This window comes from Drosophila subobscura, chromosome J (assembly GCF_008121235.1).
Source record: "Drosophila subobscura isolate 14011-0131.10 chromosome J, UCBerk_Dsub_1.0, whole genome shotgun sequence".
Lineage (NCBI taxonomy): Eukaryota > Metazoa > Arthropoda > Insecta > Diptera > Drosophilidae > Drosophila > Drosophila subobscura.
In genome coordinates, this window is record NC_048532.1 from 23,013,347 (window position 1) to 23,036,043 (window position 22,697).

The 22,697-nt window shown below is 47.6% G+C and overlaps 5 protein-coding genes across 9 annotated transcripts in view; 3 read left to right on the top strand and 2 right to left on the bottom strand.

Moving 5' to 3' along the window:
- The window catches only part of LOC117895060 (elongation factor-like GTPase 1), a 74,289-nt gene extending 70,399 nt beyond the window's left edge, over positions 1–3,890 (bottom strand). For both annotated transcript variants that reach the window (XM_034802440.1, XM_034802441.1), the window contains exons 1-3: positions 1,581–3,890; positions 1,086–1,518; positions 907–1,020 (exon numbers count right to left, since the gene is read on the bottom strand). In XM_034802440.1, the coding sequence (XP_034658331.1) occupies positions 907–1,020; positions 1,086–1,518; positions 1,581–3,761 (2,728 nt within the window). In that variant the 5' untranslated portion in view covers positions 3,762–3,890. The remainder of the gene's footprint in view (positions 1–906; positions 1,021–1,085; positions 1,519–1,580) is intronic.
- Positions 3,891–3,984: 94 nt separating this feature from the next.
- Positions 3,985–5,962, top strand: LOC117895065 (tyrosine--tRNA ligase, cytoplasmic). Its single transcript, XM_034802446.1, has 4 exons — positions 3,985–4,694; positions 4,759–5,125; positions 5,191–5,514; positions 5,578–5,962. The coding sequence occupies exons 1-4, from the start codon at positions 4,055–4,057 to the stop codon at positions 5,822–5,824; spliced, it is 1,578 nt and encodes a 525-aa protein (XP_034658337.1). The 5' UTR covers positions 3,985–4,054; the 3' UTR covers positions 5,825–5,962.
- Positions 5,963–6,516: 554 nt separating this feature from the next.
- On the top strand, positions 6,517–8,422 carry LOC117894015 (probable glutamate--tRNA ligase, mitochondrial). Its single transcript, XM_034800847.1, has 4 exons — positions 6,517–6,922; positions 6,976–7,386; positions 7,448–7,834; positions 7,888–8,422. The coding sequence occupies exons 1-4, from the start codon at positions 6,585–6,587 to the stop codon at positions 8,297–8,299; spliced, it is 1,548 nt and encodes a 515-aa protein (XP_034656738.1). The 5' UTR covers positions 6,517–6,584; the 3' UTR covers positions 8,300–8,422.
- On the bottom strand, positions 8,358–10,707 carry LOC117894016 (serine incorporator 1). Of its 3 annotated transcripts, none has more exons than XM_034800850.1 (6): positions 10,557–10,707; positions 9,829–10,384; positions 9,660–9,769; positions 9,192–9,597; positions 8,735–8,876; positions 8,358–8,676 (listed from the first exon to the last, which is right to left on the bottom strand). In XM_034800850.1, the coding sequence occupies exons 1-6, from the start codon at positions 10,590–10,592 to the stop codon at positions 8,538–8,540; spliced, it is 1,389 nt and encodes a 462-aa protein (XP_034656741.1). In that variant the 5' UTR covers positions 10,593–10,707; the 3' UTR covers positions 8,358–8,537. The 3 variants fall into 3 exon arrangements, with proteins under 3 accessions (XP_034656741.1, XP_034656740.1, XP_034656739.1); XM_034800849.1 differs by having other exon boundaries at positions 8,735–8,888; XM_034800848.1 differs by having other exon boundaries at positions 8,735–8,897.
- A 1,038-nt stretch (positions 10,708–11,745) lies between these two features.
- On the top strand, positions 11,746–18,795 carry LOC117893223 (failed axon connections). 2 transcript variants are annotated; one of them, XM_034799758.1, is made up of 5 exons: positions 11,746–12,427; positions 16,329–16,667; positions 17,785–18,128; positions 18,190–18,292; positions 18,365–18,795. In XM_034799758.1, the coding sequence occupies exons 1-5, from the start codon at positions 11,996–11,998 to the stop codon at positions 18,416–18,418; spliced, it is 1,272 nt and encodes a 423-aa protein (XP_034655649.1). In that variant the 5' UTR covers positions 11,746–11,995; the 3' UTR covers positions 18,419–18,795. The 2 variants fall into 2 exon arrangements, with proteins under 2 accessions (XP_034655649.1, XP_034655651.1); XM_034799760.1 differs by having other exon boundaries at positions 11,747–12,427; positions 17,794–18,128.
- The last annotated feature ends 3,902 nt before the right edge of the window (positions 18,796–22,697 follow it).

Below are 22,697 nucleotides of genomic sequence, written 5' to 3' on the forward strand. Positions count from 1 at the left end.
GAGGGGACCGAAACGGAATGGAACGACAAGCGGAAACGGCAGAACAGAGACTACGAAAGGAGACCGACCGACAGCAACGTCAAGTAAATTAGTGGCTAAGCTTTTTTATACAAACATTTTTGTAGGCATTTCAAATGGCATTTCCCTCCCCTCCTTCCCTGCTCCTGATGAATTCCTTCTCTAATTTATATATTTATTTATATTTATATACAAAAGAACAATTTACGAATTAATTAAACAATTACACGTGGCCGGGTCCGCCCGCGTCGCCCATTAATTGTTTAATTAATTTGTTTTGCATTTAAGCGTAAACATGGCCTCAACTTTTTATAATATTTAAATAAATTAACGAATCGACGAAAGTGAAGCTAAACGTGAGAGCAGATAGTTAAGGTGCAACAACTTGAAACTATTCGAAAAAACCTAAACAGAAAAAAGCAAACAAAAAAAGAAAGCAAAAGCAGAAAAAACCGAAATTATCGAACACTAAATTTAGTTGCTTATTTATGTCTAGATCTAAGCTGCATTTACTAGTAGTTAAATAAACAACAGAAAACTATTTTAAAAATAACAACAAACGTGAGAGAGAGTACGAAAATGAGGGTGGAAATTGGGGGAGAGACTTCAAACAATAGATTTTACAGCAATACAAAGTGAGGATACAACTATGGAACCTAACCCGAACGGAACGAAGCGGGAACCTTCCTTCTAACCGTAACTAACGCATCGTAACGTAACGACACGTAACCCAACGTCCCACGACACTTGTGCCCATACAACATCTTCTTTTTAGGAGAACCCCCAGAGATATTCTCTTCGAAAAAAAGACGAACCCAAACCAACCGAATCTCCCATTTGCAACCCTTTCTTCATCCCTAAACTACTTTCCCCAAGTGTAAAACTCACCCAACATTTCCGCATTGACGACAATCGTGCAGCTGTACATGGGAGTGACCAAACGTTGCGGCTGATTCTGGAATGCCTGACGACACACCTCCTTGGCAGCAGTGAGAACTTGGCCTGGAAATCAAATCATGGACGACAATTAAATGGAATTCGGTGGAAAACACAAACAGAATGCATACCCGAAAAGGGTCCCTTGGCGTTTAGATCCTCGCCATCCGATTGGATGGACCACTCGAGGACGGCAAAGCAGACGCCCTGCATGGGCTCCTCGCACAGCGGACCCGCGCCGGAGGTCAGCTGAAAGCCATTGACCAGAGAGCTGTTGAAGTCCTTGCGTGGATCGGACAGAGAGCGGATCTCCGTGTCGGAGGTCTTTGCCTGGCTGGACCAGAAGTCGGGCTGCTCGTAGTCCGTGAGGTTGAGCAGCAGATTGGTGCCACAGTTGCGCGGACCCAGAGCCCACAGGCGCCTGACCAACTCCTCGGGGGAGAGTGCGCTCAGCCCGAACAGTGGGAGATCCTGCAGAGCGGCAATCAGTTTCAGCCTGATGGAGGCCAGCAGAGTGGCGTACTTCTCGGAGAGCAGTTGATTCCGCGGAGTGGCAGACAGTTCCTGCTTGGACAAAGAAGAGTTTAGTTCTCAGTGAAGGAAGGGAAAGGTTTTCCAGCACTCACCTTGAAGAATTCCGTGTGCTTCTCCAGCAGTTCCACTGCCTCGGGGGGCAGCGGCAGCGCTATTACCCTCAGGGTTCCCAGTTTGTTCAGCGTCTGCTGCAGGGCAATCTTCTTGCTCACATCCTTGTCCTCGGCCGTCTTGACGATCGCCTCGTTGACCATGTCCACGGTGGCCGCGGGCACAATGGTCTCCCTGAAGGACACAATGGGCTTGGACACGTTCACCTTGATCTTGGCATAGCTCTGCTCCAGGTCGTGGACACACTTCTCCACGTGCACCTCGCCGAGCGTGGTGATGACATGCTCCCCGGTGGGCGCCACCGACACCTGGACACAGGCGTCCGCTTGGTTCAGCAGCTTCAGGCCTTTGACCAGCTTCGGCATGTCCTGCGGCTGCACGGGCTCGATGGCCACTCGCAGAATGGGCGTGGCCATGATGCTCAGCTCGCTGAAGGAGGTGCAGTCCAGGGTGCTGCTCAGCGTGGCCGTCTTCACGATGTGCGCCTCCAGGCCACCGATGCCCACAATGTTCCCGGCGGGCACCTCGTCCAGCAGCTGCAGCTCTCCGCCCATGAACATGTAGAGGTCGCCGATGGTCACGCGAGAAGCGTGGGGCGCCTCTCCCTCGATGCGGTGCGAAGGCTGGCGGGGATCGTGCTTGGGCGAGAGATTGAACAGCTCCATGCCGCGCCTCAAAGTGCCACTGAAGACGCGGGCAAAGGCAACGAAAACGAATTCGTTTCGTTCTGCCTCTGCCTCTGCCTCTGGTTCTGTGGGGATATTCTCCTCCCTGCTGCTGAGCTGCTCCACACCCTCGGTAATCCTCTCCAGCTCCGTGTGCTCGCCCTGCTGCTTGCGTTCCTCGATCCGGCGACGCACCTCATCCCGGCGCGTCTGCAGCTCCTGGTCCGTCATCCGCTTGGGTCGATTCTGTGGCAGCTGCGAGACGTGGACGGGCGTCATCTTGGACACAAAGGCGATGACATTGTCGCTGCCCGCATCGCAGGTGGTGAAGCTGTCCTTGAGCTTCAGCGTCTCGGCGGGCAGCGAACTTAGCTGAATGTTCGCTGGGTAGAGCAGTCGCTGGGCCCGCTCCTCGCTGATCTGGTGGGGCGGCGGCACGTGCTGCACCACCATGTGCAGGACGCTGCTGTCGATGGGCAGCCACTGGCCCAGCACGGCCTTGATCTGCAGCTTGGGGTCGGTGAGGCGCAGATCGCGGGCGGCCAGCTTCAGGCCGAGCTTCTCCGCAATGGCCGGCAGCTTGTCCTTGTCCTTGCGCACGGCAATGATGTCGTACATGCTCCAGATGTTCTCCAGCACGAACTGCACGAACATGGGCTTCTTGGCCCTCTCCTGGGCCCCCGGCATGGCGCACTTCTTCTTCGAGTTGTAGTAAAAGTCGCCCCAGAGCACCTGCTCGAGCTCCTCGCGTTTCATCTCCAAGCGTTTGTCGTACATGGCCGCAAAGTCGCGCACGGAGAAGGCCCAGCCGTCGTAGGCCGAGGAGAACACCACGTTGCCTGAGCTGGGCGAGAAGTACAGCTCCGAGTCGTCCACCTCCTCCAGCGCTGACTCCTGGTTGTCCTTTTGCGTGATGTCCTCCCGGGCGAGCACATCGGAGGCGAAGATGCTGCCCAGCACGGCGTTGACCTGCTCCAGGACCTGCGTCAGGTGGAAGTACGCATCCAGGGGCTCCATCTGCTTCTCCAGGATCAGGCGATCCAGTTTGTTGAGCACCAGCACCGGCTTCAGCTGCTCCTCGTAGATCTGCTTGAGGCAGGCGCGTGTCTGGGCGCCGACGCCCTCGACCACATCCACCACGACAATGGCGCCGTCGCAGAGGCGCACGGCGGTGGACACCTCGCTGGAGAAGTCCACATGGCCGGGCGAATCGATTAGATTGACGAGGAAATCGTTTTCCCGCCCATTTCCAGGGTCTTTGTAGTGCAGCGAAATGCTGCTGCTCTTCATGGTGATGCCGCGCTCCTGCTCGTCCTGCCGGTTGTCCAGGTAGCGCAGTTTTCCCGCCATGCGCTGCGAAATGATGCCATTGCTGGCCACCAGGGAGTCCGCCAATGTCGTCTTTCCATGGTCCACGTGCGCCAGGATGCAAATGTTGCGCACCTGTTGCTGGCGGCGCTGTAGCAGCGCTAAATCACTGCCCTCCACCACGGGCATGCTGTTGCTGTCCAATTGTACTAAGCGCGAACGAATTAACTAATAATCAACTAAGAATTTCACAAGTTGGACCAATTGCATTTTTTTTTGTAAACAAAACACGCGGCGCGGTGCAATTTCGCAATTGGTGTGACCAGCCGCGGAGAGTGTGAAAATCCCACGAAAAATACTGAATACATGCCAAGTTGGCAGCACCATCAGCTGCTAACCACGCATGCAATGCGCGCTCTCTTCCTCTTTCCGCCCAACAATTTCGTGAATTTGCAGGCGAAAATCAAAGAATTTCACAAAAAATGGTTGAACTCACGCCCGAGGAGAAGAGGACGCTGATCACGCGCAACCTGCAGGAGACGCTCGGCGAGGACAAGCTGACCAAGGTGCTGAAGGAGCGCGACCTCAAGATCTACTGGGGCACAGCGACGACGGGCAAGCCACATGTCGCCTACTTTGTGCCCATGTCGAAGATTGCCGACTTCCTGAAGGCCGGCTGCGAGGTGACGATTCTGTTCGCGGATCTGCACGCCTACCTGGACAACATGAAGGCGCCCTGGTCGCTGCTGGAGCTGCGCACCCAGTACTACGAGCAGGTGATCAAGGCCATGCTCAGCTCCATCGGCGTGCCGCTGGAGAAGCTGAAGTTCGTCAAGGGCAGCGACTACCAGCTCTCCAAGGAGTACACCCTGGACGTGTACAAGCTATCCTCGGTGGTCACCCAGCACGACGCGAAGAAAGCGGGCGCCGAGGTGGTCAAGCAGGTGGAATATCCGCTGCTCTCGGGTCTCCTCTACCCGGGGCTGCAGGCGCTGGACGAGGAGTACCTGAAGGTGGACGCACAGTTCGGTGGCGTGGATCAGCGCAAGATCTTCACCTTCTCCGAGAAGTACCTGCCACAGCTGGGCTACGAGAAGCGCATCCACTTCATGAATCCCATGGGTGAGTCCCAGTCCCATGGTAGTCGTGGAGTTCCTCCTCTGATAATGGGTTTCTCCTCTTGCAGTTCCTGGCCTTGCTGGCGGCAAGATGTCCTCGTCCGAGGAGGACTCCAAAATCGATCTCTTGGACTCGCCCGCCAACGTCAAGAAGAAGCTGAAGAAGGCCTTCTGTGAGCCCGGAAACATCGCGGACAATGGTCTCCTCTCGTTCGTCAAGCACGTGCTCTTCTCCCTCTTCAAGGAGGGTGAGGGCTTCGAGGTGTGCCGCGAGGCGGAGCATGGCGGCAACGTCACGTTCCTCAAGTACGAGGAGCTGGAGCAGTACTATGCCGAGGACAAGCTGCATCCCGGAGACCTAAAGGCCACCGTGGAGAAGTACATAAATCGCCTGCTGGAACCCATTCGCAAGATCTTCGAGACGCCAGCGTTGCAGTGAGTTCAAGCCTCGGTCCTCCCCCGCATTTAAAGGTGTTCATTCCCCCTTGCTCTTCCCGCAGAAAACTCAGCGCCGCTGCCTATCCGCCACCTGCGAAGGTCAAGGCTGGAGCTGCTCCGGCTGCGGGCGCTGACGAGGATGCGCCACACCGCTTGGACATACGCGTGGGCAAGGTCATTGAGGTGGCACGTCACCAGGATGCGGATACGCTCTATGTGCTGAAGATCGATCTGGCGGAGGCGCAGCCCAGAACCATCATCAGTGGCTTGGTCAAGTTTGTGCCCCAACAGGAGCTGGAACAGCGCCTGGTGGCTGTCCTCTGCAATCTGAAGCCTTCCAAGATGCGCGGCATTCTCTCGGAGGGCATGGTGCTGTGCACCTCCAAGTGAGTAGCCCTGCCAGCTCCGCTCCTCGCTCCTCCTTTTACCCTTTTGCAAATCTCTTCCAGCGCTGATCACACGATTGTGGAGCCCATTGTGGTGCCTGAGAAGGCTGCTGCCGGCAGTCGGCTGGCCTTCGAGGGCTACAGCGGCACCCCCGACGAGCAGCTCAACCCCAAGAAGAAGGTGTGGGAGAAGCTGTCTGTGGATCTGAAGACCAACAGCGACGGCCTGGCCGTGTGGAGGGAAAACTTTCTGCTAACGCCCGAGGGCGAGAAGCTGTCCAGCAAACTGGCCAACTGTGCCATCAAGTAGAGTCGTCCCCGCCCCACACTACCTGAGACGTGTAATACTTACAACTAAGCCGAATGTTTCACACAAAAGCCAGCTTTTAATTTATTAATTCCCATTTCAAGCAATTGCATTTTTTTAAATAAAGCGCCCAAAAGTCAATGTTATCCATTTCAAACGAGTTGGCAGTTCATTCTTAACAGGACCAGAAACAGCAGCATTGTTCCCCAACAGTTCTCATGGAATAAGCAACATTTAGTACCCTTGGAGGGAAGGATGTCCTCGAATTGAGAAAATGCTGGAAATCGTTGGCTCTACTCAAAAAATAAAGGTAATTCTGCATTGGAGAGATATTTTTTGCATATTATAGAAATTTTGAGGACACAGGAAACAAACGGGTATACAAAGGAACATACTATTGGGTGGCCAGCAACAAATTGTCAAATAGCGTAACAAAACATTCTAAAAAGTGTCGTTTTTTTTCTAACCCTTTCAGCTAAATCGTTATTTTTGTAAAGTCCAGTAAAAGAATTCATGAAAAGTAGGCCAATCTTGTGGCGAATGTCTTGTTCAATCGTAGAAAATTGTATTTCCACGGCTGAGAGTCTAAGTTTGATGGCAATATCAAATAGAACACAAAAATCGAGGAAAATAATTAAAAATTCGCGGTATACTTACAGTATATTTTGAAAATGTCTGTCGGTATATTTGCTGTTACAGCTGTTCGATGTAAACAAGCCAAAGGGAAGGTGGAATTTGCTTTTCCGCGATTTTCTTTGACAAAATGTTGAAAGTAAACCCCCGCGTATTGCTGAGGCAATGCCTCTGGCTGACACAACGTTATACCCACAGCCAGGTGCGTGTTCGCTTTGCGCCCAGCCCCACGGGGCAGCTACATTTGGGCGGCCTGCGCACGGCACTTTACAATTTCCTTTATGCTCGGCATTTGGGCGGGAAATTCCTGCTCAGGATTGAGGACACGGATCAAACGAGACTGGTGCCCGGAGCCAGTGAGCGCCTGGTGGAGGATCTGCTCTGGGCGGGCATAGAAATAGACGAGGGACCCGGCTTTGGGGGCCAACACGGACCCTACGTTCAGAGCCAAAGAATTGAGATCTACAGGTGAGTGGAGGGGCACCTACTTGGATCACCCTGACACTGCACTTTGTTTCCAGTAAAGCCATCAAGCAGCTGCTGCAGAACGGCACCGCCTATCGCTGCTTCTGCACGGAACGCCGCCTGGAGCTGTTGCGTAAGGAGGCGCTTCGCACCCGCCAGGTTCCGCGCTACGACAACAAATGCCGGCACCTGTCTGCAGCGGAAGTGGAGCGCCTGCTGGCTCAGGGTGCGCCCCACTGCATACGCTTCAAGCTGACGGAGCACGAGGAGCCGCTCGAGGATCTCGTCTACGGCAGCGTCCAGCACAACGTCAGCGACAACGAGGGCGACCCCGTGGTCATGAAGAGCGACCAATTTCCCACGTATCACTTTGCCAACGTGGTGGACGATCACCTGATGGGCATCACCCACGTGCTGCGCGGCGTCGAGTGGCAGATATCCACCACAAAGCATTTGCTGCTCTACAAGTGAGAAGATTCCTTCCCCGCCCTCCGCTTTTTCCTTGCTAATGGATGATTCCTTCCTTAGAGCTTTCGGCTGGCAGCCACCAAGGTTTGGCCACCTGCCGCTGCTGGTCAATGCTGATGGAACGAAGCTGAGCAAGCGGCAGGGCGACATTGGCATACAGCACTTCCGGGAGCGCGGCTACTTCCCCCTGTCTCTGGTCAACTATGTGGTCTCCGCGGGTGGCGGCTTCCAGCACAGAGCCCATGCGAGGCAGCAGCTCCTCAGCCTGCCGGAACTCTGCCAGCAGTTTGAAATGGAGCGCGTTAACGCCCATCCGAGTCGCTTGAGCCCCGAACTGCTGGACGATCTGAATCGCCTGGAGATTGGCCAACGTCTGGCAGAGCCAGATTCCCGCTTGGAGTTGGTCCAACGAGTGCAGCAGCTGGTCAAGCAGGCCTACCCCGAGCAGTAGGTGCAGTCTCAGTCTCCTCGCACAATTCTAACTTCGTTTTTCGTTGCAGCTCAAATTTGGATCTGGCGGAGGCCCACATTGTGGATGTCCTGAATTGGTCCTCGCAGCGGCTGACGCTCCTGCAGGATCTGACCAGCAGCAAGCTGAGTTTCCTGTGGGTGAAACCAGCCAACTTTGAGCTGAAAGATTTGTCCGCTGAGCAGCTCAGCAGCCTGCTGGCAGACCTCGACTCTCTGGACAACTTCCACAAGGATGAACTGAATGGAAAACTGAAAGAGTTTGCCCAAAGGGAGAGCCTCAAGTTCCCGCTGCTGATGAAGACACTGCGAGCGGCTCTGAGTGGCCTCAAGGAGGGTCCTGGCGTGGCCGAAATGATGGAGATCCTGGGCAAGCCAGTGGCCATCGAACGCCTGCGCGAGGCACTGCCCAAAGCGGAGACAAATCTGAGGCAAACAGTTTGAGGATTATGGCTACAGGTTTTTAATGTTTTATTATTTGTATATTGTTTATATGGATAAGTTGCAAGTTGAGAGAATAATTTGATTGAGTAAAACGGCACACTAAGAGTCCAAATAATGCAAAGATTCATCTCCATTGTTCACTCTCTTCCGCCATTCTCGAACTTTGCTCGTTAAGCACCACGCCTAGACATATTTATATTGTTTGTATAATAATTATAGATAATAATACTACAAATGTTTAGCTAAAGTCACGATTGGAGAGTATTATGGGTGCGGCCAGGCTCCAGCCGTAGATGAAGACGCCCAGCCAGCTGGAGATGATCTTGACCCACATGGAAGCTTCGTTGCCATTAAAGAGTTCAATGTCAGAGTTGGGTCTGCCAAGGGATTGCACATTAGAGTGGTTATATTTATGGTTTAGAGTCGTTTACTCACTTGTACCAATTGGTTAGGGTCATCATTACGTAGAGGGAGGCACAGACAAAGACAATGTGGAACATGGACCAGGAGTAGGTGACGCCTTCGACCTCGTTGTCGGTGCTGGGCTTGCCGTCGGCATCGGTGGCTGCCTCTGTGTCTGATAGAGCTTCTGTTAAAACTACATTAATCGAAATGCCAAAAGGAGGAGCAACAACAAAGTTCACACAGTTTCCAGTAACCCAAAAGTTTGATTCGTTAGTCGGTTGGTTAGTCGGAAACAAACGGAAAAAAAGGAAAAAGTGTTGGAGAGTGTCGAAGCGAAAAGAGTGTTAATAATCGTAATTAGCATTAAATCTACAGCGTTGGAAATGAAAATAGGAAACGAAATGAATTCAGAATGCGTGATGGAAACTGTGGAATGCATGGGCGGGGGCATGGTCTAGGGGGTAAGGGTAAGGATGATGCAACATACCACGCTTCTCGCTGTTGTCGTGAGTAATCTTGGACACCTCCACGGCCGAACTGATGCAGTTGTAGAGGATGCACAGCAGCCAGACAACCAGGCCAATGATGTTGGTCGTGTCAAAGGTCACCTTGGAGTTGTGCGACGGATTGGGTGGCGGTGCAATTGTGGTGGTGGTGCCATTGCCGAATCCCTCCATCAAGCCAAACATGCCCGGATTGCAGGCCTTCTCCGGATTGTTGGCCACCGCGGACCAAGTCAAGTAAACGGTGTAGAGGGTCACGAGGGAGCTCTGCAGCAGGCCCGAGTGGGGAAGACGCTCCTGCACAGCCGGCAGCACGGAGATGACGCTGATGGCCAGGCAGAAGATTAGATTTATCGAAATGAAGAACTTGTTGATGCCGCAGCCAGTGGACTGCAAGAAGGGGAAAAACGCAAATCAGAAATAGATAAGGAAACAGCAAGCGTTCGGCTTACAGTCGTAAAGTAGATATACAGCAGGGTAATGCCCGTCAAAGATAAGATATAGCCTAGAAGGGTGACCCCAGCCAGGGCATAGTAGTAGCCACGACTGTTCTCGGCGCCCTCTGAAACGAGATGAATCATTATGGAATCTCTCTCTATCCGCACAGATTCAATGACTCACCGATCCACGACTCTGCCAAGCTGTGTGCGAAATCCACAATGATGACCAGCTGCACAAGTATGAAGGCCAGGCCGCCTATGAGGCCCACCCACATCATGGCCGGCCCGAAGGAGCCGTCCGGTATGAAGATGGCCCCGATGGCGGCTCCAAAGCAAATCAGAAATTTCAGCGGCCAAAAGTTGTTCTGGATGTGCGAGCGCGGATCTCGGGAGCTCTTCACTCCCAGCATAATCAAAGCCATTAGCGCGAAGAAGCAAGCCATCCCGAAGCACACCCGATAGACGGCCATGTAGCCCAGGGCGTACTCGCAGTCCACCTGCAGGGAGCCACCCGAGAAGGTGTCAATGGCCTTGGAGCTGTACGTAGACGTGGAGTTGATGCAGAAGGGCAGCTTCTTCAGGGTGTCCTGCAGGCCGGGAGACAATGCGATGGCACCCAGAACGGTGCCCACCAGCAGGATGAAGGCGTACATGAAGCGCGACGAGGAGGCATTGGTGCAGCTGGGACAGGCCGAGCAGCACATGCTGGCCGCAGTGCCGCCGCAGCAGAGGGCGCACTGTAAACACACAAAACCAAATCAGTTAATTTACATAAGAAAATTATGCCGTGAAATTCATTTTTCAAACATATGGCGCAGCTTATTGATTTGTAGCCAGCAGCAGTCTGCTGCTGCCATTTATTCGCCATTCACGCTGGTTACGCGGCTAATGGGGGGCTAATCAAGTTACCTGGGCGGCCGAACAGAGGCCCAAAACAGCTCCCATTGGTCCAGAGGTTTAGTTAATTTCGTTTAATTGCGTTCTGATAAAATAAAACAAATCTTTGTTTGTGAAAATTACGGCCAAGTGTTGTGAAATCTCGTGCACGAGTGTTGCATAAGGATCGTACGGCAATGTAGTGATTTTTCAAATTGTTCAACTCTCGCGCTCTATCCAACACGTTTAATGTTATGAGTTAACAGGGCTCATAATTTACATTTACATATTGTACAGGTTAGTGGTATGTAGCAAATGTACATATAAAAACAATTTCTTGTACCTTTTTTTGTTGAAACCTCAATATTTACAGTACAGCTTAAAATAATAGTAATTACTATACGTTTAATTGCAGATAACTGATACAGTAATCGGCTAAAATTATAAGTTGGTGGTTTAGAGTCACAACTAACTTGTAATATTAAAAAGAAATCAAAACCGAAGAAAATTATTTGGGATTTGCGTTGTATGCAAGTGTGAACGTATTTTTTGGTATATTTCTGTGGGAGTTCTGTGCTCATATTGAAACGCAAAAATGAGGAGAGAGAAGAGAGGATCTTGCTAACGTAATCCTCTCTCTTGATGAACAATGCTCCAATATCGGGGGGATATATCGGAGTTTAGACCCAATTATGTTATGAAGATGGAAGAAATGGGCCCCAAACCCCTCCGAGCGTATTATAATATATATGTACATATGATCCCGTTCCTTTTCCATTTCTGAAAAACAGCGCTATTTTTCAAAAATGTTTAATGATTTCAGTTAACATACATGTGTCTCAACATGTTACATACATTTACATACTGAACACAAAGCTCCCTTGCTTCCAGAAGGAGTGATTTGAATGAAAAATTCAAATACAAATTTGTAAAATATAAGGTCATAAGGTATACAATCCAATAGAAGCAGTATTTATAATACGTCAAATTGATTCAGTAATCGGTTAAAACTCAATGTTTTTAATTTCAAGTCACAACTCGCTTGTAATATTAAATGGAACATCTAAACGTGGAATGGCGTTTAAGACTACGGTACATTTACGGTATATTTTGAAAATGCAATGGTATATTTCGGTATATTACCGAGGGTCCGAAGGTATATTAGATCGACTGTACCGCAGTCACACTGCTCAAATACTATACATTTAAATTCAAATAAACTTTTCAAATAAACTCAACTTTTTGAACTGCGCGGTTGGGTTGCGGTCGTCTGGTTTAAATTCCGACTAAACAGAGATCCTGTATCAACTATAAAACGTACCGTGTGTCTTGTGGTGCATTTTTTCAATCCCCCGCCCCGCTTTATAGTGGTGTCGCGCCGTGTGTATAAGTGTTCCTGTGCGATTTGAGCAAGGAAAAGTGTGAAAAATCTGTTGGCTGAACGAGCGAAAATAAGAAAAAGCGAAAACGAAATGGCCACCGAAGTAGCCCAAATACCCGCTGAGGAAACGCCTGCCGTTGCGGCGCCCACAGAGAATCCAGCCTCTGAGCAGGCGGAAAAACCTGCTGCCAGCGAGACTGCTGCTGCCGCGCCCGCCGCTGCTGCTCCTCCGGCCGAAAACGAAAACGCCCAAGGAAACAAAGAGGACGGCAAGGCGGCGTCGAAGGAAAACGCTGATGGTGCCGTCGATGGGGACGCGAAGAAGGATGGGGAGGCAGCGGCTGTCGCAGCGCCGGCCAAGTCGGAGGCCCCTCCCGCACAAAAGTTCAATGTGCACAAGACCAACTTCGAGAAGGACATCATCTATCTGTACCAGTTCTCCAGGACTCCATTGCTGCCCTCGCTGTCGCCCTACTGCTTGAAAGTTGAGACCTGGCTGCGTCTGGTCGGGCTCAAGTACGAGGTAACTAATTAACAGAGAGTTTTCCGGGAAAGCAGAGACCATATTTTACATCTTTTTGGGTTTTTCGTCTCGCATTTCGGTTTTTTCATCATTGTAAAATTTTTGCGGTACAGATTTTTTCCCAGCTCCTGCAAGAGAGAGCGAGTGGGAGAGAGAGAGAGAAAGAAAAACCGCCATGATTGTGTGCTAAGCCTGCCTCTGTTCCTGTGTGCGTGCGTGTGTACGTATACGTATACACATAGGAATATGTGTGTGACCTGCCCTGCCCTGCCCTCGCAATGAGCTGAAAAAGGGATACATTTAGCATTTGCCTTTCCTTTCTATCCCGTTTCCCGTCACAGAAGTTGCTCTCTCTCTCTCTCTTCCAGTAGTTGTCCATGTGTGCGTGTGTGTGTGAACCTGTAGCCTGGCCGGATTTCTTGTACTCCTGGTGTGTATGCGTGTGTCTACATAAAACAGCGTATACATAAAATTTGTGTGTGCGCCGACGCCAGCGTCGCTGCCTCTCATAAAGTTGTGCTTTTATGCTCTGCACCCCCCTCCGCTCCACCCCAGCCAACGACTTCACTCGCCAAAACACCAGCAGCAGCAACAACAACAGGCGAAATGAAGTCGTGCTTCAAATTTTGCACTTGGCGCTGCCGACTCTCTCCTTTTGTCTCTCTCTCGCTCCGACTCCAGTCTCTCTCTGTCTCTGCGTAAGTGTGTGTGTGTCTGTGTGAGTGTCTGCTCTTTGTCTTTGTTGCACTTCTTTCATGCGCTATCCTCTCAGCCTCCGCCTCCGCTCTACAGCTTGTAATTGCTTTTAATAAAAATTGATGTAGTTTGAGACGGTGCAATCCCCCTCTTGAAAATAACTTCAAGCCGCGGTCTCTTCGCCTCCGTCTTGGTCTTCCTTCTGGCTTATCTCTATGCCCGTTAAGTAGCTGTAATAGTGGCGAAGCAGAGGCGCAGTCTGGCGGCGACGGGAACTGTCAACGACTTCCATTGGGGCTTCCATTTTAGCTTTTGCTTTTTTTAAAGCGCGCGATGCGGTTTGCATATTTTTCATATTTTTATAGGAAAAACTTGCCCGGCAGCAGCTGCCTGTCCCACAAATACGGGGTGGGAGGGAGGTGGGGAGAAATGGGTGCGGTCACCCGCACATCTACAAAGAAACAACAACAACGACGCAATTGTTGTTTAATCTTATTAATTACACATTTGGTAAATGAAAAATGAGCCCAAGAGGAATGTTAATTGATGCGCCGCTGTCGCTGCCGCTGCCTAGCTGCCTCTCAAGATGCCAGAGAACCGATAAGAGCGGCACTCCCCACTCCCATGCTTCCAGTAGCATGCTGCCATATGTTGCATTCCAAAAAGAAAGCAGAGCTGCAGTCAATTATGATTGACAGTCCGTCAGGCGGCAGCCCGCAGCTGGAAAATACTTTCCATTTCCATTTTTTTCGGGGGTCCGATTGCACTCTCTGATAACAGCGGAAGAGTTCAACAAACTGAGACCTTTGACATTATTCCCTCGCTCCCTCTCATTCTCTTATCCATTAATCACCATAAAGGGAGGGGTGCCAAGCCATGCCATGCCATGAAAACTGACTAAGCAAGTTCTCCGCCCCCCCGGGCCCGGGCCCTGGCACAGCGTCGACCCCCTGCATGCAACGTCTCTGTGCTGTGCTGTGCTGTTATTGTAAACGCATTGCTGCAGCTCTCTTTACATCTCGCTTTCCTTAGCCCCCTCCCTCTCGTTCGTGTGTAAACAAGAGTAGAAGTTGTTTCTTTTCTTTATTGATGATAAACCAAATGCTGCATATCTTTTTTCACGCCACAATCCGAGCTGCGCTGCGAGTCATACCCGGCGCCCGACGCGTCGCAGCCATTAACAAACAGCAGCCACATCGAATATCACTTTGAGGCGGTGGCCCAACCCCAACCCCAACGCCAGTCCCGGCCCATAGCCCGCATATCTGGCATTCCAATGTGAAGTGTCGCCGCCTTGTAGATTGTGCAATTAATTCACATTTTCAATATATACGAGAATGCATTACAAATACAAATGCATAAATTTTAATTACAAATTCAAATGGAAAATGCTGGCGCGCCATTCCATTCACAATATTGCCAGCACAAAATATGGCTCTGTGTGTGAGCAAACAGTCTGGCAACTCTCGGGATATGCCGTTTGCCGCTGCAACTGTACGTGCAAATGTGTGCGTGTGAGCGAGTGTGAGTGAGAGGAAATGGAGTTTCAGTTTTGCTTTGAAAGAAGAATGATTGCTGTTTCTGCCTTTTGTTTTAATTAATAAACCGCATATTTGCATTAAAACAACGAGAGTTTCTGCTGCTGCTGGCTCTTTTGTTGTTGCTCACTCAGTGGGACTGCAACTACTCTCCTGCTGCTCTTCTACTCTTCTCGTCTCTCTCTCTCTCTCTGGTTTTTTGACAGGGGTGTGGATACACTCACACACATACACGCGGTTCTCCCTCTTCTTCTCGTTCTCTGCAATTTGAGAGCACTTTTGCTGCTGCTGTTATTGTTGTTGCGTGCAACGAACAGAACTCTACACTGCAAGAAAATTGAGCCCTGCAGCAAAAGTGGAGGAGCTCCCATTATTGCCGCCGCCGCCGCTCCTTAATTGGCATAATGATTTAATAAAAACTAAATATTTGCATTGTATGGCGACAAAGCGGCGGCACAGCGCTGCCCTGCCTCTGCCAGCATTGACAGAAACCGTTATATTGCGTTGGTGGTGGCAGAAGAAGCAAAAGAAGAAGGAGAGGCAGCAGACAGGCTGCTTTTTTGTGGATCATTGGAATTAAATGTGCTCCAACGGACTCCACCCTTTTCAGCAGCAGCAGCCTGGACTGGCAGCGTTGATGATGCTGCTGCTGGAAGGCAAAAATCTCTCTATAACAAACAGACCGCTGACTCTCTTCCAATGCTGTCCTCTCTGGGATTTCTCTCTCTCGCAATTCCTCTCCCCAATATGTGTGCCTGTGTGAGTGTGTCGGCAACCACACCCTGCCGCCTGCCTTGCTTTTCTGCCGCTTTCAGGGCGCGAAAGCATAAAATATGCCAACAGCCATTATTGGATGGCGGGGGTTCGCCTTTGTTATGGACAGCACCAATTTCTAATTAGAAATTATTATGTAAATTTGAGCAGCGAAGCAGAAAGCACAAAAAAGGCGACGGGCGACATGCGTCACACACACGGACATAACTGTCACATCAGAAAAAGTAACGGTTATTGCATACGTGTGTACACACTGGAAGTGGCAGACCACTGGAATATCTCAAAAATGTTCAAATAGCGGCAATTGGAAGTTTCTCGGCTCCCGGCACCCGGCTCTGCTCTGCTTTGCTTTGCTCCTTCTCCTGTTTCTGCTTCTTCTTTGCTGTGTGCGTTAGAGCGTGTGTTTCTGCACGTGTATGTGTGCGAGAGTATCTGTGTGACCAGTTGGGGGTAGTTGGGTGTTGGTTAGGTTTTTGGGTTGATACGATGTTCCATACTGTTCGTTCGGTTTTCTACAAGGTACAGCTTTTTGTGTAGTGGTTGGTTTTCAGCATCAATTCTGTTGGCATACATAGAAAATGCACACACACACACATGCATACTCATACTCGTACAGGACTCTCCTATGTATGTCACGAGCGCCATCTAGCGGGCGGAATTCTTTTGAGATTGAACTACATTTCTCATATTAGTCATGGGAATGGAATGCCAGATAAAGTGGGAGTGTGGGAGATGAGTGTGTACTCCGGTGTGTACACTTTACACATATACAAATTTATTTTCTCGGATAAACTGACTCCACACCCTCCTTTCCGTAGCGCGTAGCATTACTCATCCTCGAGTCATCGCATCACTCAACTCAAAGCATTTTTCCCCCTTTTTCTCATTTACAGAATGTCGATCATAAGATGCGTTTCCGCTCGAAGAAGGGTCAGTTGCCTTTCATTGAACTGAATGGAGAGGAAATCGCCGACTCGGCCATTATCATCAAGGAACTGTCGTCCAAATATGAGAAGAATCTGGATTCCGGGCTCACCGCCGAGCAGCGCAACGTGTCGTATGCCACCATCGCCATGCTGGAGAACCATCTCATCTGGATCATCTTCTACTGGCGCGCCAAGTACCCGGACAATGTGCTCAAGGGCTACAAGGTCAATCTGCAGCACGCCCTCGGACTGCGTCTGCCCAACTCCATCTTGAACTTCTTCTTCAAGATAACCTTTGGTCGCAAGGTAAACACCAAAGAAAGTCACAGTCCTGTAGCCAAAGTAGATCCACGTAGCAGACGTTCGTTATATCTCGCATCTCTTCCTATCTCGAACATTCCTCAACGCCCAGAAGCTGATGATCCCGGCAATTTGCCATCATTTGTTTAGATTTCAATTGGAAACAGAAACCAAACGGAAAACGAAACTAAAACTCGAGGGATTTTCGCTCTTGGCGTTGGAGAATGGCAACTGGGGACTGGGCATGGGCATGGGCATGGGCATGGGGATGGGTATTGTAGTGTAAATAAACAAATCAACTCAACTTGAGAATCTGTTGATAGAAATCGGTGGCGTATTATGTTGCACCTAACACCGGCACCGACATCGTCGTCGTCGTCGTCGTCGTCGCCGCCATCCGACACATAGTTTATCCAACTCCAAAAACGAGGCATAAACAATATTATCGCGTCCCTTTCGCGGGATTGATTGTTGTTTATGCTTCGCTCGGTACTCACATAACCACCACCAACAAACACCCTCCCCCCCTACTCTACCCATCGACAAAAACTAAATCTAAACAAAACCCAAAACCCGAATCGAGAAAAACAATGGAACCCAAAACCCCAAGACGAGAAAACAGAGCAGTGGTCCGGATCGTCTTCCTGGAAATGTTTTAGATGATTTTGAATGAAAATTGAAGATTCTTTCAATCTATTAATGGAAACATTTCACAATTAATTTCAAAATTAACTCTAAAACATTGCAAAGGAACGAAACGACCACCCACAAAGACAATCTAATCAAATTCAAACTCAAATTCAAATTCATAAACGAAAAAATACAATCGTTATGTTTATCACTAACTCTTGCATGGTTTTTTCTCTTTTTTCTTTTTCGTTTTTTTTCACGTACTTTCGTTGCTAACTTCTAACTTTTGTAATCTGTGTGTGTGTGTGTGTGTGTGCATTGGTGTATTCCCCACCCCCAACTATAATCCCCCATATTCCCCCGTGTGCTTGTGTGTCTGCTGTGTTGGTCATCCTGCATCCTGTTGACCCCCGTAACCATTTTGTCGGCCATCATCCCACCCGAATATCCTCCCCCAACAAAAACACGGAAAAACCATATTCAACACAACAAGTGGTTCCAGGGCACGAAAAAGTTGAAGGCGCATGGCATCGGCGTCCACAGCGCCGAGGAGATCGAGGAGTTCGGCAAGAACGACCTGAAGGTCCTCAGCGAGATGCTCGACTGCAAGCCGTTCTTCTTCGGCGACGAGCCCACCACCCTCGATGTGGTGGCCTTTGCGGTGCTCTCGCAGCTCCACTATCTGTCCAAGGATATCGCGTACCCGCTGCGCGACTACATGACCGAGAAGTGCCCCAACTTGATTGGCCACGTGTCGCGCATGAAGGACAAGTGCTTCCCCGACTGGGATGAGATCTGCACGAAGCTGGACCTCAATGCGCACATTCCCAAGCCAGAGTGAGTATACAAATCCCTCTATAAAGATATTTTCTTACTTAATTTGAATCGTTTGTTGCAGACCCGAGACCAAGGAAGGCAAGGAAGGCGGCGAGCAGGAGAAATCAAATGAGCAGGAGGGCCCCGAGGGCGATAAGATCGAGAAGGAGTTGGAGAAGGACAAGGTACGACAATAAATATATTGCTTACATACCTGAATCACTCATTAATCAATTATTTCCGTCTATAATTTGCAGTCGAATGAGAAGGAGTCGACCGAGGAGAACAAAGAGAAGGAGGAAACAAAGTAAATTGGCCGTTAGTTGTATTCATATGTATATCCCGATATATATACATACATACGAGTAGGAGGAAGGAAGGAAACACCCACATACACACACACATTATATATATATACATATGTAGTACGATACTATATAGTAAGGCCCTATATAGCTAGGCGCTGCGCTCTCATATATAAGCATTCAGACATCGGACGACAAGAGTTTTCTAAGAGAAGAGACCCATTTACATTTAAAAGAAAGAGAAACAAAGAAAAACAAAACCTAGGACAACTGTAAAGCAAAAAGCAGGCACAGAACTCTCACTCTCACCACCATCAGCATCAAAAGAAAGAACGATCGATCCACTAAGTAAAACGAAAAAAACAAAAACAAAAACAAAAAAAAAAGTAAAAAAGTATATATACAATAACGTAACGTAACGTAAAACTTTGGACATCTTTTTTTATATATATACACGATGACGTTTGTATTACAAGAACAAGAAACAAAAACAAAACCACAAAAAATGAACAAAAACCCAAAAAAAAGAACCGTAAACAAAAAACCATTTAGTATAAAATTATAAAAGTTTATACGTATAAATATTAAGAGAAGAGAACGGACAGAGGGAAAGAAATTATAAAAAATTAGTTAAAGAACTCGAATAAAACAAAGAAAGAGAACAAGAAGTGAGTAAAAACAAGAGAGAGTAAAAAAATGGAAGCCAGAAAGATCATAGCAGAACCGAACAAGGCATACCATACGCGCATTAATCATTAGTTTTCATTCAAAAGCGATCTACACACACACACACACACACACTCTCATCCAGGATACACTCACATATAGCATATGCAGCAGCAACAATTGCAAGGAACACGATGGTATTGTTTACTCTTCCAAAATTTGATTAAGCTTAAAGTAAATCCCGGAACAAGTACGATAGGATGGATGGATAGGATGATTATACATACATATATATATGATATGATATATATATATATATAGTAGTGATTGACGATGACGCGTTGTAGTAGGGATGGAATGCAATGGGAATGAGAATGGGAAATGGTATAGGAATGATATATGTATGTAGGGATGATGATACGATATGATATGTGTAGGGGGTACAGGGCACGTGGCCCCCGTTTGCCGGCAATTAAGTTTATTTTTTATATATATATGATTGCAAATAGTAATTTCTGATTCTCGTGTGCAAATAATTAAACGAAACAAAAAGGATACAAATTTATTACTTATAATTATATACATATAAACCCTTATATAACGCCCATTATGCATATGCGTGTACATGTGTATAAAACAAAAAAAAAAAAAGCAAAAGCAAAAACAAAAAAGCATAACGCATAACGAAACATTGTATGTTGGTTCTCTTATTATTATATTTTAACGATTATAAATACAACTATGATTTCCCCCATAGTCCCTTTCGTATGGATCTGCTCAGAGCATTGGCTTTATCGATTTTTAAACACACACACAATAAACAAAACAAATCAAACCAATTCGAACCAAAAACAACAAAAATATTGATCTAAAACAAAATACTCGGCACTAACATACGAAAAGAACAAAATTTATGATAATTTTTTGTATATTCTCTTTTTTGGTACGTCCATTCATTTTAATTTGTCAATGTTTTGTCCTAAGTTAAAATTATGTTTATGATTCTGATTATGCAAATATATATATAAATCTAAACCTTATTTCTACTGTAATTAACGCTGCAAGCACCCACAATCCACAAACCACAAGCAAAGAATCATATAAAACACCCACACAAACCCACATCTGAAGGAGGATGAAGGACAACTCGATGAACTCATGCAATTCTCTCTCCGGGGGCAAATCGTTCTCTCTCTCTCTCTCGAACACCACTCTTTTTCTTCCGAAACCTTGCCCGCCCCTCTGGAATGCTGGTTTACCTTTACGGTAAACGTGTTCGTTGTTTCTCTGCTTTCGCAATCATCTGTCCCGCAGAATCACTCCCCTCCCGACACAAGAGCAAATATACAAAAAGAACAGTTGGATGTGGAAATGGAAGAGAATCAACAAGCGTATGAATGAAAGAAGTTGAGACTTTTTTTTCAATAGGGTAGATCACAAACAACAAAGAAGAGACAGACAGGCAGACTGTAGGAAAACCGAAAACGAAAACGAAAGCAAAAGCATAAACAGAACCCATTGAGGCGAAATGAAAACAATTTAGGAAAAGGTCAAGGCAAACAGAGAACAAGAACAAGAAAAAGAAGAGGAGGAGCCAAGAAAAGACGGAACGAGCGAACGATCGATCCATGAAGAAGAAAATCTCTTATAACGATACGATTTGTAGACTACGCAAGTATTTTTATGTATTAAAGGTTATGTTGTAAGTTTTTATCACAATATTTGTATTGTAGCTCAGTGTTTTATATGATTATATATAAAATGGATAAAAAAAGAAACAAAACAAAAAACTGAAACAAAACTGAATGAAAAACCGAAAAAACTGAAAAACTGAAATGAAACCGACAGAACCATAAAAATAAAAACAAAATGAAACCCCCGGACAGAAGACCGAACACGACAGACAAGAATGAAAGAAAGAAAGAAAAATTATTGTATTACATACATCTTATATATAATAAATATGCTTCTTAATAAAAAACAAAACAAAAACCAAAGCCCAGAAACTCGCCCACTGATTTATGATGGAGGATTTCCCAACGGACACGCACTGTCCCGATAAGTGAGTCTTCCCTAAGCTGGGGTGGCTTTACCATTACCATATACCATTCGCCTAGCCTTAGGTCTGAGGTCTCAGGTCTTGCCCAGCCCAGGAAAGAGCACTGAAAAGAAGAAAAATTTAATTATGATACTCGAGTTATCTTTTGACATGCACTCCTGATAACTTTAATTCAAGTTTGCTTATTCATATCTAAGTATTTCTGTCCACCAGTCATAGGTACTCACTTATATACAATACTATAATATTCTTTTCCGATAGCAAACCTCCGCAGCCCGGGCGGAAAGAGCGTAGAGCGCAGAGCGGAGGAACCCCACCATAAAACCTGCCTGGTCAGTGTTGTGGTCAATTATCAGGGTAGATGAATCAGAGGGGCTTTTAATTGATATGATTTTTTCCAATTATAATTGATCTTAGTTAAGAAGTTAACCAAAGTAACTCAATTCAATTAAGCAGATAAATATTGGGAGGCGAAATCATTTCAGTTTTCTCGCTCCATGCTGCATGCTCTGTGCCTGTGGCTGAACTTTCTACTCCAGCTCAAGGTCACCTCCTCCCATTCTACTCGCAAATATATTTATATGTTTTTCTCCATGCACCCCAGATATGCCAATCAAATTGACATTCAATTCAGTCTCTGACCCAATAATATGCGGCAGCTGACGGGCGATAATCGATATTTGACCTAGGCCAATAAATTGTAGCTCCCTCCTTGCTCTCGAACTCCATTCCAAACTGCTATTCAGAGCCCTTCTAATCAACAACTAATTTGATGTTCGACTAAAACGATTTGAGCCCCAATACGAGCGGATGGGGATGCCAGCTCCAACCAATCAATGCCAACACATTGAAGAATGGCAGCCCCGTCTAAGTCGATGTTGATGTTGATGTCTATTCCATTCCTCTATCATTCTATATTGTATCTCTCTCTGCCCCCTGTGTGCGTGTCTTCGCCGCTTTGACTGTGACATTTTTGGCAATTTATTGAAGACGTATTCCAATCAGAGCGAATCATGCGAATATGGCAAACGGAATTTATTACCCAGAATTTATTACCGAAGCCATCAAAAATAAAAGGTAAGTGTGATATCGCTTCGATCTGCCTCTGTCCTGCTGCCACCTCTCTTTCCCTATCTCTCTCTTTCGCTGCTTTCGCTCCTTCGCTGCAGCGTAACCCATTTGGTGTAACTGTAACATATTAATACCCTACCGGAAGGTATGTTTGTTTGCCTTCAGGTGTGTGTGTAATTCAGACATTTACAAATGTATGTTATGAGCTTCATTCTCTGTATGTGTGATCACAGAGTCTCTGTAAAATAGAAAGATGAACCAAATTGCATCCTAATTAGATGACTTTTTCAGTTGTAATAGGAAATTGTCTCTATAAAAGGGTATCCAACTGCGCGACTTGCTGCCTCTCTTCTTCCGTTTGTCCTTTGTGGTGGATATTTTTTTTGCTAACTGGAGGTTGGACAGACAGAGAGTGAGAGCGCGAGTCGGAGGGAGCAAGTGCTCAATATTGGCGTGCACATTGCATGCGGCGACAGGTGGGAAGGAGTG

Excerpts from the sequence above, each read along its gene's own strand:
- LOC117895065 (XM_034802446.1), top strand. The coding sequence starts at position 4,055 with ATGGTTGAACTCACGCCCGAGGAGAAGAGGACGCTGATCACGCGCAAC. Across the intron at positions 4,695-4,758 it reads CCACTTCATGAATCCCATGG|TTCCTGGCCTTGCTGGCGGC; the intron begins GTGAGTCCCAGT and ends CTCCTCTTGCAG. Across the intron at positions 5,126-5,190 it reads TTCGAGACGCCAGCGTTGCA|AAAACTCAGCGCCGCTGCCT; the intron begins GTGAGTTCAAGC and ends CTCTTCCCGCAG.
- LOC117894015 (XM_034800847.1), top strand. The coding sequence starts at position 6,585 with ATGTTGAAAGTAAACCCCCGCGTATTGCTGAGGCAATGCCTCTGGCTG. Across the intron at positions 6,923-6,975 it reads CAAAGAATTGAGATCTACAG|TAAAGCCATCAAGCAGCTGC; the intron begins GTGAGTGGAGGG and ends CTTTGTTTCCAG. Across the intron at positions 7,835-7,887 it reads AAGCAGGCCTACCCCGAGCA|CTCAAATTTGGATCTGGCGG; the intron begins GTAGGTGCAGTC and ends TTTTCGTTGCAG.
- LOC117894016 (XM_034800848.1), bottom strand. The coding sequence starts at position 10,592 with ATGGGAGCTGTTTTGGGCCTCTGTTCGGCCGCCCAG. Across the intron at positions 9,598-9,659 it reads TGTATATCTACTTTACGACT|TCCACTGGCTGCGGCATCAA; the intron begins GTAAGCCGAACG and ends CCCTTCTTGCAG. Across the intron at positions 8,677-8,734 it reads ACCCTAACCAATTGGTACAA|ACCCAACTCTGACATTGAAC; the intron begins GTGAGTAAACGA and ends ATCCCTTGGCAG.
- LOC117893223 (XM_034799758.1), top strand. The coding sequence starts at position 11,996 with ATGGCCACCGAAGTAGCCCAAATACCCGCTGAGGAAACGCCTGCCGTT. Across the intron at positions 16,668-17,784 it reads AGATAACCTTTGGTCGCAAG|TGGTTCCAGGGCACGAAAAA; the intron begins GTAAACACCAAA and ends CAACACAACAAG. Across the intron at positions 18,129-18,189 it reads GCGCACATTCCCAAGCCAGA|ACCCGAGACCAAGGAAGGCA; the intron begins GTGAGTATACAA and ends CGTTTGTTGCAG.